General features: G+C 42.8%; 1 protein-coding gene across 4 annotated transcripts in view; it reads left to right on the top strand.

Moving 5' to 3' along the window:
• Positions 1–16,492, top strand: part of LOC147017450 (phosphatase and actin regulator 2-like) — a 113,059-nt gene that overhangs the window by 92,449 nt on the left and 4,118 nt on the right. For all 4 annotated transcript variants that reach the window (XM_085847119.1, XM_085847118.1, XM_085847120.1 and 1 more), the window contains 9 exons: positions 1,482–1,673; positions 1,773–1,955; positions 2,354–2,515; positions 7,843–8,006; positions 12,789–12,832; positions 13,223–13,593; positions 14,043–14,196; positions 14,358–14,413; positions 15,402–15,463. In XM_085847119.1, coding sequence (XP_085703245.1) covers positions 1,482–1,673; positions 1,773–1,955; positions 2,354–2,515; positions 7,843–8,006; positions 12,789–12,832; positions 13,223–13,593; positions 14,043–14,196; positions 14,358–14,413; positions 15,402–15,463 — 1,388 coding nt within the window. The remainder of the gene's footprint in view (positions 1–1,481; positions 1,674–1,772; positions 1,956–2,353; positions 2,516–7,842; positions 8,007–12,788; positions 12,833–13,222; positions 13,594–14,042; positions 14,197–14,357; positions 14,414–15,401; positions 15,464–16,492) is intronic.

Raw genomic sequence — 16,492 nt, 5'->3', positions numbered from 1 at the left:
GAGAAGGCAGGAGGAGCAAGACCAGAATGAGCCGGTAAACATCTTTAATGCCACTAAACTGCCTTTTGTGAACAAGAAGCAGACCCTGAGACTCAGCTTCCTGATGCAAGATTTCAATGACCTGGAGGCCTTGTATTCCAGGGTCTCAAGGTGGGCAAAATTTGAAATGGTAGCATCTGTCCACAATAGGGAGCCATATTCCATGAGACTCCCAATGAAGGCTGTGTATGTTTATAAGCTGAGGGCAATGGAGGAAGAACTTGGCCCTGTGTATAATTCCTTGGCAGCAGCCTGCTTTGAAGGCCCAATCTTCCCAATAGATGTGATCTTCTCAAGACAGGATAAAGCTGAGAGTGAGGCCTGGTACCTCCAAAGACTATACCTCTCCCAGAAGCTGACCACAGAAATATATTGGAGAGTTTCCTGTCAGTCCTTATGGATGGGCAAACTGAGGATGTGGGTGTTACTTTCATCCACTAAAAGACATGCTCTAGGTTGATGACGAGTTGCTTATTTTCAGCAAAGAATGATGCGACCGCAGGCTACCTGGTGGAGGGGTGTGGAATTCTCCTGCACAGAATGGTCTTTCAATGCATGCAATTAATTTTCATCTTGCATTAATCACAAAGATGTGTCGTTGATATATTTCAAGAATACAATTGGTCCCCAATGCTACTTTCTTGATGAACACCAGTCTCTAGAGCTGCAGCATGTGCAAGTAGTCATTCTAAAGCAACCTGCTGCTTGTGAGTGCACAGGAAATCTGATGACCATTTTCAGAGGGAACTCCAGATACTATTAGCTGACAGTTTGAAAACCAGGACAGGGTGCTAGGCAATCAAATGCTTGGGAAATGTACAGTGAGATAGCCCTGACCTCTTGTTTGAAACAGGGCATTCATCCACTGCTGATATAGAAGAAGCAGTAAGTCCAATGTGGAATGACCTGGGCAGAAGCCAAACTGATAGTCGGAGATCAGAGAGTTGGTGAAAGGATGAGTCGTGAGGTTTGCTGCAATGATCACTTCCATTATCTTGCTGTGGTTGTGAGACGGCGAACAGCAGTTGAAGGGTCAATTTTGGCACCATTCTCATTGTGGTGATGTGGGTAATTTGACATGATGTGGCAGGTGGTCTGCTGCTTTCTGTATTCCCGGTATATCCATATATTTTGAGTCATTCTTGCTTTTTATGTTTTTTATAGGCCAATTACATACTTAGCTGTACTTCCACCTGGACATACTACCCACCACAAGTTTAGTTTTGCTTTATTAATCTATTGCAAAACACAGTCTTTGCCTTTGACGGGTCCACACACTGGGGAAAGTGGCATCAGGTCTCGCCCCTGGCACTTCTCTGGTGTTTGGACTATTGAGGAGGATATGGATAGGTCTGACCTGACTTTTGATTAAAGTTGTGCAAGTTGTTAATGAATTAATTATAAATTGTGCTTTTCTGAATGCTTCTCTGCATACCCCCAAGAGGAAATGCAGGATGCTGCGTCAGAAGCGGAAAGTGTGCACGATGTTGGTGTTCAATCCAAGTCCCAAGGCTCTGCACTGCCTGAGTTTCCAAGCCCTTTAAGCAAGCCAGGGAGTTTGATCGATGCTGATAAGCCAACACCCCCTCCCGTGTGGCCCAAACCAACACAAAGGGCAAGCTTGATGCCTGCTGGTGAGTGCTTGTTTTATTGGAGCAGTCATCCATATTTTGGATTTCCACTAAAATCTGCCTCATATTTACCAGTGAAACAAATCTCTACATCTTCTTCAGGGACAGATCTCAGGGAATCTCCACGGTCACGTTGCGACTCATCACCAGTGCTACCCACCAAACCAATAACAGGCAACATCCAAGGGTCACCAAATATGCCTTCTTCCTCCAACATGCAGAATATGTCCAGACTTCCACCACTGCCCCCGAAGCCAGGGGTCCGCTTACGTTTCCAGCCTCCTGGTGAGGTGGAACTTGTGCAGCTTACCTGGAACTTTTACAGTGTTTTTTGTGCATATACGATGCTTTACAAATGGACAGCAACCACAACACACCTATAGTCTAAAGAACAGATCTCCAGATTTGGTCAGTGCACCAGGTGATTTGTGGAAACTAAATCTTTTCTTTACAGTCGGGAGTACTTACTTGCACAATGATGTTGCTTTGTAATGAATCGCAGCTCCTTGTCCATTGCTTTTCTCTTGTGTCAGTTTGTCGAGCACAAAATCGTTGAAAATAAAATTGGTTCGGTTAAGTTTTGAGGGTGGTAGCAGTAGGGGTGGGTACTGGAGAGGGGAACATGGTGAGTGAGACGAGATGGTACGCCACACACTGCTTCACATAGTACTGTTGTTTTGCAGGCCCGACATCCGAGGTTGGCTTCGAGCCCAGTTTTGCCTCCTCTCAGGACACCTCCTCCCTCCAGCCTTCCAGAACCTTCCCTGTAGATGCTGCGGTACTTGGGGTACAGCCTCTCACTGCACTTAACAGCGGAGCGTCCACCACTGCACCATCAATTTCGGGTATGACATCAGGTCTTTGAGTAGAGTCTCATCAGCATCAATGAAAAAAGCAAAATTGCTAGCACCTTTTATTTACCCCTCCTCCCCATTCAAAAAGGAAATCTGAATTTATAGTCTTAATGTGGCTTCATAGAATTATTCATCTTCCATGTATCAATGAAGATTTATTGTAACAGCATCGGTGGAGCTGAAAGTCACATTCACGACCAAGTGTTTCTCAGATAAGAATAAGAATTATGAACAAGCGTACCTCTGAGGCTTCCTTCGTGGCTTCATCCACAGTACTGTGTTTGTACAACCTTACGACCAGCGGAATATTTTATCACTGTTGCTTCACCTTTTTGTATTGGAGCTGCTATGCTTCCCCATCCTGTTTGATGAAACAGGCTCTGTACTTTAGTGTTTGTGCTTGCCAAGTGTGGAGCAACCCTCTCCTTCCCCCCACTTTTTACTTCGTACACACTCCCTTCCCGCCATTCCCTCCCTTTCCTCACTGCTATATCATCTCACTACTTCCAAACTTCGCCATTCATCTTCTCCCAAATTTCTCGACTTAGTGCTCTCTTTTGTCTCGTTATATTATTGTTTTGAGTTAACCTACCACTCTGATACTCGTGCTTTATTTGTTTATTTATTTATAATTGAGGTTATGTCGACCTCTTCTCGCCCTGGTGTAGAAAACATGAATAAACTTGTCTTTGGTTTGTTTGTTCAGTTTATATATATATATATGTTGCTCAGTCTGAATTTGCAACACACAGTTTGATTACTGCCTTTGATGTAGTTGCTAATTCAAGCACAAAACTAGCGCTCTGAGTGGGCAGCACCAGACAATCAAAACAAGAAGAAAATAGTTGATTTATTCACCGTGAACGATGGAAAGATGCTGACGTTTCAGGCTTTACCCTTTGTTTCAGCAAAAACAGAGTCGGGAAATGGGAAGGAGTTTATATAAGGGAGGTAAGGTTACCAATGACCTCACCCACAGTGTGATGCAGGTGAGCAACACCTATTGCTCCAAGGTAAGCAAGACGAGTGAGGTATCAGTGAGGGTGTAAATGTCATAAGTGAAGTATTGTTTGAAGAGGAGGAAGAAGAGGAATCAGGAAATGGATTGAAAAGGCAAAGAAAAAATTTGGGTGGAGGAGGGTGAGTGTTGGTTGGTATGGATAGTAACAGAAGGAAAACTTCATTTGAACCATTTGGTACCGATGGTCCAAGTTTATCGGCGAAGTGCTGTTCTTTGAGTTTCCGCAAGTCATTGCTGCCGTGGAAAACTGTTGAACCACGAACTGCCATGTGATGGATTGTGTGTCCTGCAAGGTTGAAATGACGAGAGACTGGTTTATGGATGTCACTATTGTTAGATCTGATACCTTCGAGATGTTGGAGTCGGTTCCAAGCCATTTTCCAGTTTCACTGATATAAAGTTTATTGCTAAAGTGAACATGAAATGCATATTACTGATCATTTTACCTTAACTAACTCCACCATAATCATTAATCATCAATCTCTTCCTCCTCCTCCCCTTTCCTTCCCTGGCGGAGGTGAAATGAATATCCTTTCAACCAAACATCTATCATGGCATTTAGATGCTTAATAATATGTCACTCATGATGCTCGCGCCTTGGATCAATCATAGGTGGTGTTCACCGGTATCACATCAAGGGTGAGGTCATTGGCAACGTCACCTTCCCCATATCATCAACCACTTCCCGTTTCTCAGTCTCTCTTGCTTCGACAAAGGGGAAAGCCTGAAACGTCAGTACCTTTCCATCGTTCATGGCAGATAAATCAACAATTTCCGTCTTGTTGTTACTGCCTTGATGGTTGCCTTTGTGAAAAGCAATAATTCGTTTTTCCTTGTGGCTTGTAATCGACATGTTTGCTCTCGCATGTTTTTGTGGAAGTCCCTATTTTGGAATCCTTTTTGGGCTCAAAAGCTTCCCACTTGGATTGTGTGGAATGTTAAAAAAAAAAAAATAGACAATCAGTGGAATTTGTTTTGCTTTGGATAATGATGATTATATTGTTATGAAAATTGGCTGGGTCTTTCTTATTTTATAAGGAAGATAGTTATTTCTTGCGTTGTTTTCAGAATAGGCTGTTTTTGGCCTTGTGTTCTATCTGTATTAGCTGCCTGGATGCAATATGTTGACCCTTGTCCACCTTTTATTGTCCAATGGTGATTCATCGATGTACTCTTTACATGTAATTTCCTTATTTCATTTTCTTATGAACTTTCTCCCAAATAATATGGTGGAATGACAAAATAATAATAAGTATAATTACTTTGTATGCAAAATTGACCTCCCATTGTGGAACTTGGCCATTGGTTGGTCCATTCAGACTTGCTCATTACTTCCACCTTCGAAGGTGGACAGACGTTGTGGTTTCACCTATTTGTCTTTGTGTGTGTGTGTGTGTGTGTGTGTGTGTGTGTGTGTGTGTGTGTGTGTGTGTGTGTGTGTGTGTGTTTGTGTGTCTCTCTTTGTGAGCAGGATATCTCAAAAACTAATGGATGGATTCGGACGAAACTGGGTGTACAGGTTGGGTGTGTGACGAGCACGAATTGGTTCGATTTTGTTTAAGATCCAGATCTGTAGACAAGAATTTATAAAAAAAAAAAAACAAGGACAAATGTGTCCAAGAGCAGCGTCCTAAAAGTTTTGTCGGCTTAAAAAAACCAAAAAACCCCCCACAACTTCCGATATTTCGTCACGTGCCTTGATTAAGCCAATAGCGAGACCTGTCATAGTGTATTTACGAAATAAATAATGTATTTTCGAAATTACAATATATTAAATTGAATAATCTTTAAATAGTAACGTGAACTTTTCGAAACTTTAAAGCAAATGTCCGAATATATTTAAAAGTTGATGATAGACGCTCTCAAAAGGCACCCTTAATGCGAGGATGTGTACAAGTGCTTAGTATTTAAGGAGATCCGGATCGTGTATATAAAGGAGCCGAGTCAGAATATAAAGGTTTTGTCTTCACAAGAAGAAGAAGAACAAGAAGAAGAAGAAGAACGCCGAGCTCTCGATGAGCAGCGTTCGCTACGTGAGACACTGCCAAAAATTTGAAGTGATTCTTCACCATTGAGAGATGGGGCCAAAAACAATATAGAGCATATTTCAAAAAGTTGTGGGTAGATAATGACAAAACTATGTGGATAAGTGAGATGGTGACAAGAACAAGCCGATTAGATTTTGGTTCGGGTTCAGATGCAGATCCGGCCTTTCGGTGGGATACAAAACGTAAACTGCTCAGCCTGGCGGAGGTATGCGCTCGACCAAGTGCTGTTCTCGTTTGACTTCTGTGGTGGCTGTCATTGTTTTATTGTCTACTTTATTAGTGCCGTCATTCTTTAGATTTTGTTTCCTAAATTTTCTTCGAGAGAGCCTTGTGTTGGAGTTGGTTTCATACTTCTTGTCTGGCGAGAATTGTCGTTAATAAATTTGGCGAGACGAACCCTCACTGAGTAAAGTGTCACATTTAATCATTTGAAGTGTTATTTTATGCTTAAAAATTGAGGAAACACCTCTGCTCCTTTTATTTACCAAACCATATCATGACAAAATTCAATGTAAACTGAACAATGGCTTGGGGAATGTTGAAGGAAATAAAATATGTAAATAAATAAAATCCCTTGTCGTAAACGTAAAATTTCAAAACGATTTTATGCATTTTGTACCAAGGTTGGGCCTCTTCCTCTATACCACAGTAAAGTTATTCGAGATTGGTTTGGGTTCCCTCTCCCCCCCGCCCCCCCCCCACACGAGCTCACACTACATTGTGGAACCTCCAAAAGCAGTCGCAGACTGGGCATCCTCCATCGACCCGAGTCTTTCCTCGGGAAATCAGAGATGCTCACAATCTACAAGGCCTTTGTCTATTACTCAATGGAGTACTGCTCTCCATTCTGGGCTGGCAACCTCGCATCACATCTGTCTCTTCTGGATTCTGTGGAATATAAAGCTTTTCACATTATTGTCATCTCTTACAATGACGCTGAAGCACAAGGCCTGTTGCTTTTACCTTGCAGACAAGTCGATGGCTCCTCCTCTGCTCTCTGACCACAGCTCCTCTGGGCTTTCTGCCAATAACACATTTTTGATTGAACTTCAAAAACTCAGGCTTCACGCACACCTTCACTCTTTTGTTCCCCTCTTCTCCCAATTGTGTAATTTCCTTCTGGGGGATCTTCAAGCAGGTGGTGCAGCACCCTCTCAAGTTATCCCCCATCCCCACCAATGATCATTTCTTCCCCGTTAACCCGACATAATTGCCTTCCAGAGATGGTCTTACTTTCAGGTGACTGTCTCCCCCCTCTTTTTATTCTTCTTCTTTGTTCATTGACTTGCTTATTTGATCCACTGCTTGCTTCATGCTGTACATTGTCTTTTTGCTCCCTGTTACCTCGTTCTTCCATGAGCCTAGATCTTGCATACAAAGAAAATTGAGACTTCACTATTGGATTGTCTGATCAGCTATTGGAAACAAAAACAAAAAATAACTCAACTTGTTCATTCATGAGCTTCAGGGTGTAACAAGCTGTGTGCTTCACCTGGTCTGATCTATATGTGATGCTTTCCCATTCACTGTGGTTGATTCTTATTCCCTTTCCTCATTTAAAGGTCTTCTTTTATTGTCTGGTAGGATGGCCGAGAGGTTTACGCTTGTCGCTAAGCTGTCAAGCCTGGGTTTGAATCCCGGCTCGGCTATAAACTGTCATCCCGATGTTTCACAAGCAGGGTCATTCATGAATGTGTGTCGTCCATCGGATTTACGGAAAACTGGGCGTCTCATCTGCTCGCATAAGTTGATGGACGCTAAAGATCCCACGATGTCCTTTGCGAAGAGTAGGCGAGTTATCGTCAACACCATGGACAATTTCCAAATTCGTGCCCTCATTTCCTGTCTCAGAATGGTGACATGTCCAGAATTGTATGCCTCGCCAACCAAACTGCTTTGGCAGAACCGACGCTCTGTATCGAGCATCTTACATGATCTGATGTTTATTGTTCTGACTCTTCACCTGTACTTTCCCATTAAAAAAAGACTATCTAAAACTCAATGGTGCACTTTTAGACTGTGCATTCATTGTGAGCATCTCATTTTACAGTTTATAAGTATATTTGATTTTGAGATTATTTTTGGGTGCATATTCTGGAGAGTGTCGTTTCGGCTAAACTAAAGAAGGATGCAACGGTTGTTGCTGTGGCAATGTGATCCACCTTTATGTGCATATCTCTTCATCGTACTCTTTTGCTTTGTGTCATAATCCCAATGACTATTTCCTACTCCTCTCCTCTCTGTTTCAGGTGGTGAGCAGCAACCCCTGGTGCAGTCCACGGTGATTCGATCAACACCCATGGCCCAACATCGCCACGTGGTGAGCATGCCCCCTGGTGCCGTTGAACTGGTGGGACTCGCAGTGGTATCTACTAAATGTAGCTCCGCTCTTCACAAACCCACTGAGCTTCAAGTAAGAAATGGTAGAAATATGTTTTTTCAATGAGTGGAGGTGTAGAATGATTACTTCAAAGTAATGTACGTGTCAACGAGTCATCTCATTGTTGGATCTGACTGCATAATGCCACATTGGTGCTGCGTGATCATGCTGTTGTATCCTGAAATGTCATGCTTTTGATGCGATGTGTTTTTTTTTCTGTGATAGTCTTAGCCAACAGCTCATTAGTTGACGTTGGGTGTGCATTTGAGGAACGTGTCATGATTGGAATCTGCTGATAGATATGAAGGGAGGGGGTGACAAATGGATTGTGAAGGGAGAGAAGGGAAATGAAGCTTTTGAAGATAATTAACAGCCTTATTTAATTACCCTTGGTCACCTCGCTGTCCCTCGCTAGGGTCTTAATTCCCCTTTTTTTTTTTTAGCCTGCTCAACAATTCCTTGACTTGAGACAGGTCACAACAGTTTCTTAACAATAAAGTTTTTTTTCACTTTCTAAATTCGAGGTGTAAGGGGGTCTGGTGGTGGAGGGGGGGGGTGCCCTCCAAAATAGGTATTTGCTTTCTTCTGTGTCTAAGGGCCTCCCAAAAAATGTATTTGCTTTTTTTACGGAAACTACACTCACAATTTTGATGAAACTTGACCACAACCTTCTTTACTCATGATGCACCAAAGATTGTTCACACCATTAAAAATAAATCGGGGTCAAAGGGTATCTATTTGGGAGGTTGCTTCCTAAAAGAGGAATTTGTTTCTTCTCTGAAACCACACACAACATTTTTCTGAAACTTAACTTAATTAATTAAATTAATTGGAAATTAAAAATCCAAAGGTACCGTATTTACTTTCTTCTCCATTACATATTCTGTGGGTCACCCATGCTGGTTATCTTATCCAACCACTACCAGGTGAGCACCCAGGGGTATTGCCGCTATGTTTATTTCATTTTCATTTTCTGTTTCTAACAATTCACACACACACACACACACACACACACACACACACACACACACACACACACACACACACACACACACACACACGTATATATAGACTTGCAGTTGGGAGTACAATCAAGGGAATCCATGTTAAATTCTCCAACCTTTAATCGACCAAACAATGACTCAACGCTTCGATTAACAGCATGTGCCAAGCAACATGCATCCGTTAACCTTTCTCAAGAGTGATGAAAATTATCACAATATCCCCCTAAATATCCAAAGGTGGGGGTGGGCAATGTTGTACAACCAATCAACGCATGCATCACGTCACTCGCGCATTTCTGACCATTATCAAATTAAAAAACCATTATCACATTAACGGATCAAAGAACACACTCGTGTAAACAATTGGATTACACCAACAACAGTTCAGATCACATCAGAAATGACTGGTCACTCATTGCAAGTGCCGTTAAATGCATGTAATAAATACATTTGCAACAGTATCATGATAGTGGGAAAGTGGCCATATGTAGTAAAGAGGTGGGGGGAGGGAGAGGGGAAGATAGGGTGGGGTTCATCCTGATGGAACAGCCAAATGATACTGATTGCAGAAGATATTTCAGCTTTTCATTCTTAATTGATATGTAAAAATTTTGAAAAACATGTTTACATTTTGTCATTATGGGGTATTTTGTGCAGATCCGTGACAAAAAAATTAAATTTAATCCATTTCAAATTCAGGCTGCAATGCAACAAAATGTGCCAAAAGTCAGGAGGTGTGAATACTTTCTGAAGGCACTGTAGTTGTCGGCGACTAAACCGTCTCCCCAACCAGGTTTCCTGGTGAGGAGGGTGTGTGGACACTCAGCAGGATTAAAAACAAAACCTGTCAAAGGGCGGAGGAGCTCCTTGTGAGCCAATGGCCATCCATATCTAGTGCCCAACTGTCTGTGGACAAAAAAACAACCTCCTGGTTGTTTTTTTTTTAGGAGGTTGGTGGCAGTATTTGCACTCCAGCCACCGCAAAACTCCACAAAATGCACTAAAAAAGCAATAAACCCCCTGAAAACCCACTCAGTGGGAGTACCTCCTGTGCAGCTGCCTTTCGCAGGACAGTTCACCCACCGGATGATGGAATTGGGACAAGGCCTTCGGGATTCCCACTCTTTGATGATAGGAGGAAAAACACAGGGTAACCTTCCCGGGTCAGATTGTGGTAGTGTGTGTCAGGGTGGTGCTGAGTTGTCATCCATCAGACGGCAGTCTCCTTGGGTTAACGTGAGGTGGTCCCTTCAGGTGGGTGCCTGAAATGTCCGATCCCTAAGATAGGATGATCACCTGTCTCTGTTATCATCTGAGCTCAAGCGTTTGAACATCGGTATTGCAGCACTCTCTGAGGTTCGAACACTGGATCGTGGCGAGATCATGGCGGGTGGTTACACCAACTATTGGTCTGGTCGCTCTGATGATTACCATTCCCATGAAGTTGCTGTGGCTGTGTCCATTAAGCTGACTCGAATGATAATTGAGGTAACACCGAGCAATGAGCGTATTATGAGACGAAGGATTTGTCACTCCTTGGGTGTCATTTCCCTGGTCTCTGTTTTTGCTCCGACTGAGGCAAGTGATCCCACCATGAACGACGCATTCTATGCCACGCTCAAGTCTGTGGTTGATCCCAAGTGACATACTCTTCTTGTCTTGGGGGATTTCAATGCATCGACTGGAACTGATAGGGTTGGTTATGAGACGTGTTGGTACCCATGGGTCTGGAACTGTGAATCAGAATAGCACTAACTTCCTTGACTTTGCAAGAAGTCATGGACTTAGGGTGCCTGGTTCATAGTTTCAGCATCCACTTTCGTTTGTGGAAACACAGGCTGCGGTGAACCGATTGAAATGGGGTATCGCCCCTGGGATGCGGTGAACCTTCACTCTTTCATTCCTCTTTTTTCCCTACCTTTGGAATAAACTCCCACACTCTCTTCAATCCCATTCTTTCCTCCAGGCCTTCTAAATAGCTGTTCACCACCACCTCTTATCGTCCCCCATCCAAAACCTCGATCTTTTCTACCCCCGTTAATCCACATTAAACCCACCTCCAAATTCCCTGCTTTCCTTCCTGAAAGTCCCTGTAACATCCATCTTGTATACCCCGTGTTCCCCGCCCCATCCCTCTCCCTTCCACAGATCTCTTCATGTGTCTGTTCCCCACTGTTTTGTCCTTCCCACTCCCACCCCTCTTGTCTAATGCCCCCCTTGCTGTATGTTGTGTGTTCGCTCTCACACAAGCCACGACAAGGTATACAAAAAAAGGCAAATTCAGAGAATGGAAAGAAGAAACGCTGTCACAGTTGGATTTTTTTCGGCAAGGTATGAGGGAAAGGTCGAATTGAGAGCAGTCTGTTTAAATAGAAGAAGAGTAGTGCATTATGATGCAGTAAAAGAGTACCACACGTCTGAAAGACGAAGATGAAGCATTATAAGAGATCGTTTTTATTCTTATTATCATTATTATAGTTTTACACCAAAATATTATGATTTTAAACCAAAGAGGTCAACGATTGATCATATCCTTGCTCTTCGGGCCACCGAATGCAGACAAGACTTTTGGCAGGGGGCTGCGTCCAATCTGTGTTGATCTCTGCAAAGCATTTGATTCAGTGAATTGGGATGCCCTCTGGAGGATTCTTGGTCTTCGTGGGGTGCCACCAAAACTGATCAATCTGATGTCTGAACTGTACCTCTGGTACTGAGTGCTGTGAGATGTGGTGATACCATCTATGACATTTCCAGTTGTTACTGGATTTCGTCAGGAGTGTGACCTGACCCCCACACTTTTCACCACTTGTATGGACTACATTCTGGGGAGGATGTCGGAGAGATCAAGCTGCGATGCATCGTTTGGGAATGTCAAGATATCTGACCTTGATTTCATAGATGTTGCAGTCATCTTTTGCAGAGATTGGGGATATCCTCTTGGGGGCCCTCTAGGTGTGAATGAGGAGTCAGAGCCGCTGGGATTATGGGTTTCCTGGGTCAAAACTAAGATCCTGGCTTTCAATGACATCTTGGATGCTGCTTTCTTTTCTGTACCTGTTTGTGGTGACAATGTTGAGGTCACGGATAGATTCACTTACCTTGACAGTGATATTCATGTCTCTGATGGCTGTAAGCCAGAGGTCAATAGATGTCTGGGTCAGGCCTGGGGAGTCATGGATTCACTGGATCATGGGGTGTGGTGCTGTGCAGGAGGATAAAAGTCTGAGTCTTCAGGTCCTTGTTGCTTCCAGTCTTGCTCTACGGATGTGAAACTTGGACTCTGACCAGGGATCTGAGACGGAGACTTAATTCCTTTGGTACCAGGTCTCTTCGGAGAATCCTTGGCTCTCACTGGTCGGACTTTGTGTCCAATAAGCGGTTGCTGAGAAACACTCAAATGGGATTTGTTATCCGCATTGTCTGTGTCAGCTGCGGCTGTATGAGCATGTGGCTCATTTTCCTGATGATGATCCTGCTCATCAGATTCTCTCAGCGAGGGAGCCTTGTAAGTGGAGGAGGCCAATGGGCCGACCACGTGCCTCGTGGTTGCATCAGGTTGATCAACATCTCAAGGAGATGGGGATGGGCCAGGCATATGCCTGGGGGATGGCCAGATGGAGGCCACTGGAGTACTGGCGGAAAGTGGACGCAGCGACGCGCTGCTCCAGCGCACACTCTCATTCTTCACCTGTAGTTGTAAAAGATACTATTATATGTTTATGAGTATACTTTTGTGCCAACACCACAGAAAAATTTCAACTGACTTCAACTGCTCAACCACACCTAATCAAATTGCCTATCTTTGCCTCAGGCACTGGAGAACAGAGTTCACTCTTGGCAGGATGTTAGCCCGAGGTAAGTCTTTGCAATGGTTTGTACACATTGCCATCTTTGGCCTCTTGGGTTTTTCAAGATATATGAAGTTGTCTCAATCATTTATGCTTTATTTCTACCAAGTTATGATGACTATTGAGTTTGGAAATTAAGACTTTCCTTTACATACCAAGTGAATCAACTGATTAGATAGTTTGACAGTTATCTGGTATGATCACAGTAAAACAGTCGTAAGTGACTTTCAGCTAACTGTGGAACTTTGTCAGAACTGTCAACACTATCAAAATGGCTTTGCTTGGAAGCTTGGATCAATATTAGTTTTATGCATGGTATTGTGCAAACTTATCGACTTCTATTTCTGTTTAACTTTACTTCCTGTGCCTGTTCCCACATCCTTTAAAACATGTTCAGAATTCCTGTTGCAGAAACGCGAGATGCAGGCACCATTGCTGTATCGTTGCCTTGCTTGAGTGTGAATGCTGTTGCGGGGAAGGAAGAGACTGCGGCGAGAATTCAGCTGTTACGGTCAGGCCTGGGAGCAATGGTTGGGGCTGATGATGAGGTTGATGATGCTCCCGTTGGTCCGGTATCAGGTGTTCGTCTCGAGGAAGTGTTGGAGTTTCTATCACAACCACACACGGAAAATGAGATCGGCTGGGAACCTGTTGCCCAAATTCCAGACAGCATTGATGACTCTGATTCAGATGATGGACCTGTTCTATACAAAGATGATATAGAAGATGATCAACAAGAGGAGGAAGATGAATTGGAAGACTCCTCTGGTGTGTGTGTGTGTGTGTGTGTGTGTGTGTGTGTGTGTGTGTGTGTGTGTGTGTGTGTGTGTGTGTGTGTGTGTGTGTGTGTGTGTGTGTGTGTGTGTGTGTGTGTGTGTGTGTGTGTGTGTGTGTGTGTGTGTGTGTGTGTGTGTGTGTGTGTGTGTGTGTGTGTGTGTGTGTGTGTGTGTGTGTGTGTGAGAGATATGTGTGTGATATGTTGCAAACCTCAAGATTAGTTTTATGAATGCTTTGTCTTTAAAATTCTCTGAAAAATATTCATGGAGTTTGTGATGAAATGTATTTGTCAAAAAAAACAACTTTATTGCTGGTTAAAAAGAGCAAGTCCAATGTTGATTGGTGTCAGGAGTGGGATTGCAGTAATGTTTTAAGAATTCGCCGAGTCGTTTCTGCATTTTCCAAATAGCCTCTCCCTCTCCTCCCTCAATTTTCTGCAGGCTTGTTGGCAAAAGTGTTCCGGAATGATTCCCTTGCCATCAAGCTGAGCTCCCAGCCTAAATGGGAAGACCTGCATGAAAAAAACATCGTCCCTCAGCAGAGGAACATGGAGCGCCTCGAGCACTGGCAGCAAATTGGCACAGCACTCACACGGTAATGACATTGGTTTAGCCACATTTACACGCCTTAAAATAGGATTTATAGATTTTTTAAAAAAATACACTGACCATGTTTGTTCCACGATGCTTTTCAGCTGTGGCAGAATGGTTTATTCCAATTTGTATGCCTTTTAAATGTTTCACTTCCTCCGGCAGGAGGTTGAGTCAGAGGCCGACGGTGGAAGAATTGGAGCAGAGAAACATCCTAAAGCGTGAGTGGTAATGTCAACATGTAATCCCAAACATTTGTCGCTTTTAGCATCAATTTTCAATCACCTCCACTGACGTGAGTTTAGTTTTGAAGTTCTCACGGTGCATTTAACTGAAACTTCCTCTACATCTCAGATGCCAAACCCTTGTCTGTGTTTTTTTAAGGCTTCAGTGATTATATCAAAAAGCCAAGTTTTAAACACAACCCCTGACGTTTCCCTTATTTATTTATTTTTTCTCGACTCCAATGGCAACATTGTAAAGGAACAATTTCTAAAGTGTATGTACTTTTAAAATAATTGTGGATTAAAAAAAAAAAACTTGCAGAGTGCCCACCTACAGGCGATCTTGTTCCAAGCATGCAACACGTTCTTCTGACGCATACCTTTATTTGGGCAGTCTATAAGCAACTGACAGCTGTGTATAGGCATAAAAACAAATAACCCATGAAGTTATGTGCATGAAGCAAAAATACCTTCTACTTAATATTAAAAACACTTCACTGCACTGGAAAACGTGGGGACAGGAATACTGTACTGTAAATGGTGGAGACTTGTAATACCCTCCACCACCTGGAGGCGGTGCTACACGATACACATTAATATGGAGAATTTGCGTCCCCCCTTCCTTCCCTCCAAAACCACCAGCAAATATAAAAACACGCCAATACACAAATTGGGGTCATGCTGATCCTATGTCACAAGTCTGGATGTAATCAGCCCAAAACTGTAGGAGTAACACACACACACACACACACACACACACACACACACACACACACACACACACACACACACACACACACACACACACACACACACACACACACCAGTCCGTAAATTATAATAAGGATGCTCCTAAAGCTGTGTTTGGCGAATGGCTTATGACATACTTTGGAACCTCTGACAGACCAATTTTGCTACTTGTATTGGTGTAAATCGAGTTTGAGCATTTTGTGGGACTCGACTGGGTATCCCTATGTACTTGCAGAGAGAAATGAGGAGGAGGCGCTGGAAGAGAAGCGTGAACTCAAGCGGCATCTCACCAGAAAGGTTGGAGCTAGGAATCTTCTTTTGCACCCTTGAACAAGGAACTCGTTTTTCCTCTATTTTCAGTGTCTGAGTCCTGATATTGACGACCAAGTTATATTTTTGGTTGTTCGTTGATGGAAAAATGTTTTGTATTTTTGTTCACTTGGTCATTGTTTAGTATTGCATGATACTTGTGTCCATACGAGTGGAAATTCCTGCCCTAACCTACAGAGAGCAGTGTCAGTGGCACAGCCATGCCCTCAGCCAATAATGCTACCCCACAACTTTGTGCTGCATTTGAAAGAAGATGAAGTCTGGAAGCTGGCATGTGATGTAGCCACTCTCAAGTGAAAGATCAATTTTGAGCATGTCAAACAAGCGTCTCGATGACTTGAGTCAACAATTAATTGGACATCCCATGTTGCGAATTCCAAGATTGTACAATGTGGGCCATTCATCTACTATTCTACGGAATCCATTTTCCAAAAGATTCTTGTGTTTGTCTGCTCATGATGTCCAAAATCGTTTCATATATTACTTTTTTGAAGACCAAAACACTGGACTCTAGTGCAGTGATTCTCAACCAGGGGTAAATTTACCCCTTGAGGGTAAAAATTTACATGGCAGGGGGTAAATATATCATACCTGAAAATTAAGTTATGATGATTTTTTTAGCAACTTCAGACAAAATCAATAACACTGTTATCGTCGTGATGTGAGACAGACAACACATGATACATTATAACATACAGACTCTCACATTCTATACAAATTATGCTATCCAGACTCAAAAATCAATTCCCCCCCCACCACAATTTTCTCTTTTTTTGTTTTTTTTTCTTTTTTCTAATGAAAAAAAAAATTTTACTCCTCGAATAAATATACTGGTTGACTCGATGAATCAGCAGAGTTCCTACTGATAATGCTTCTGGTATTTTTGTTTGATCTTGTATGATACAAGTGGACTGTATGTTTTTTTTTTTTGTTGTTTATCAAAGTTTATTTTGTGCAAAACCTTAATAATAAAGTTGTTCCATCTTGTTTTTTCTG

Source organism: Eptatretus burgeri, chromosome 11 (assembly GCF_056783735.1).
Source record: "Eptatretus burgeri isolate ZD-2024b chromosome 11, Ebu_testis_v1, whole genome shotgun sequence".
In the NCBI taxonomy this organism is placed as follows: Eukaryota; Metazoa; Chordata; class Myxini; order Myxiniformes; family Myxinidae; genus Eptatretus; species Eptatretus burgeri.
This window is presented reverse-complemented; position numbering and strand designations above follow the sequence as displayed.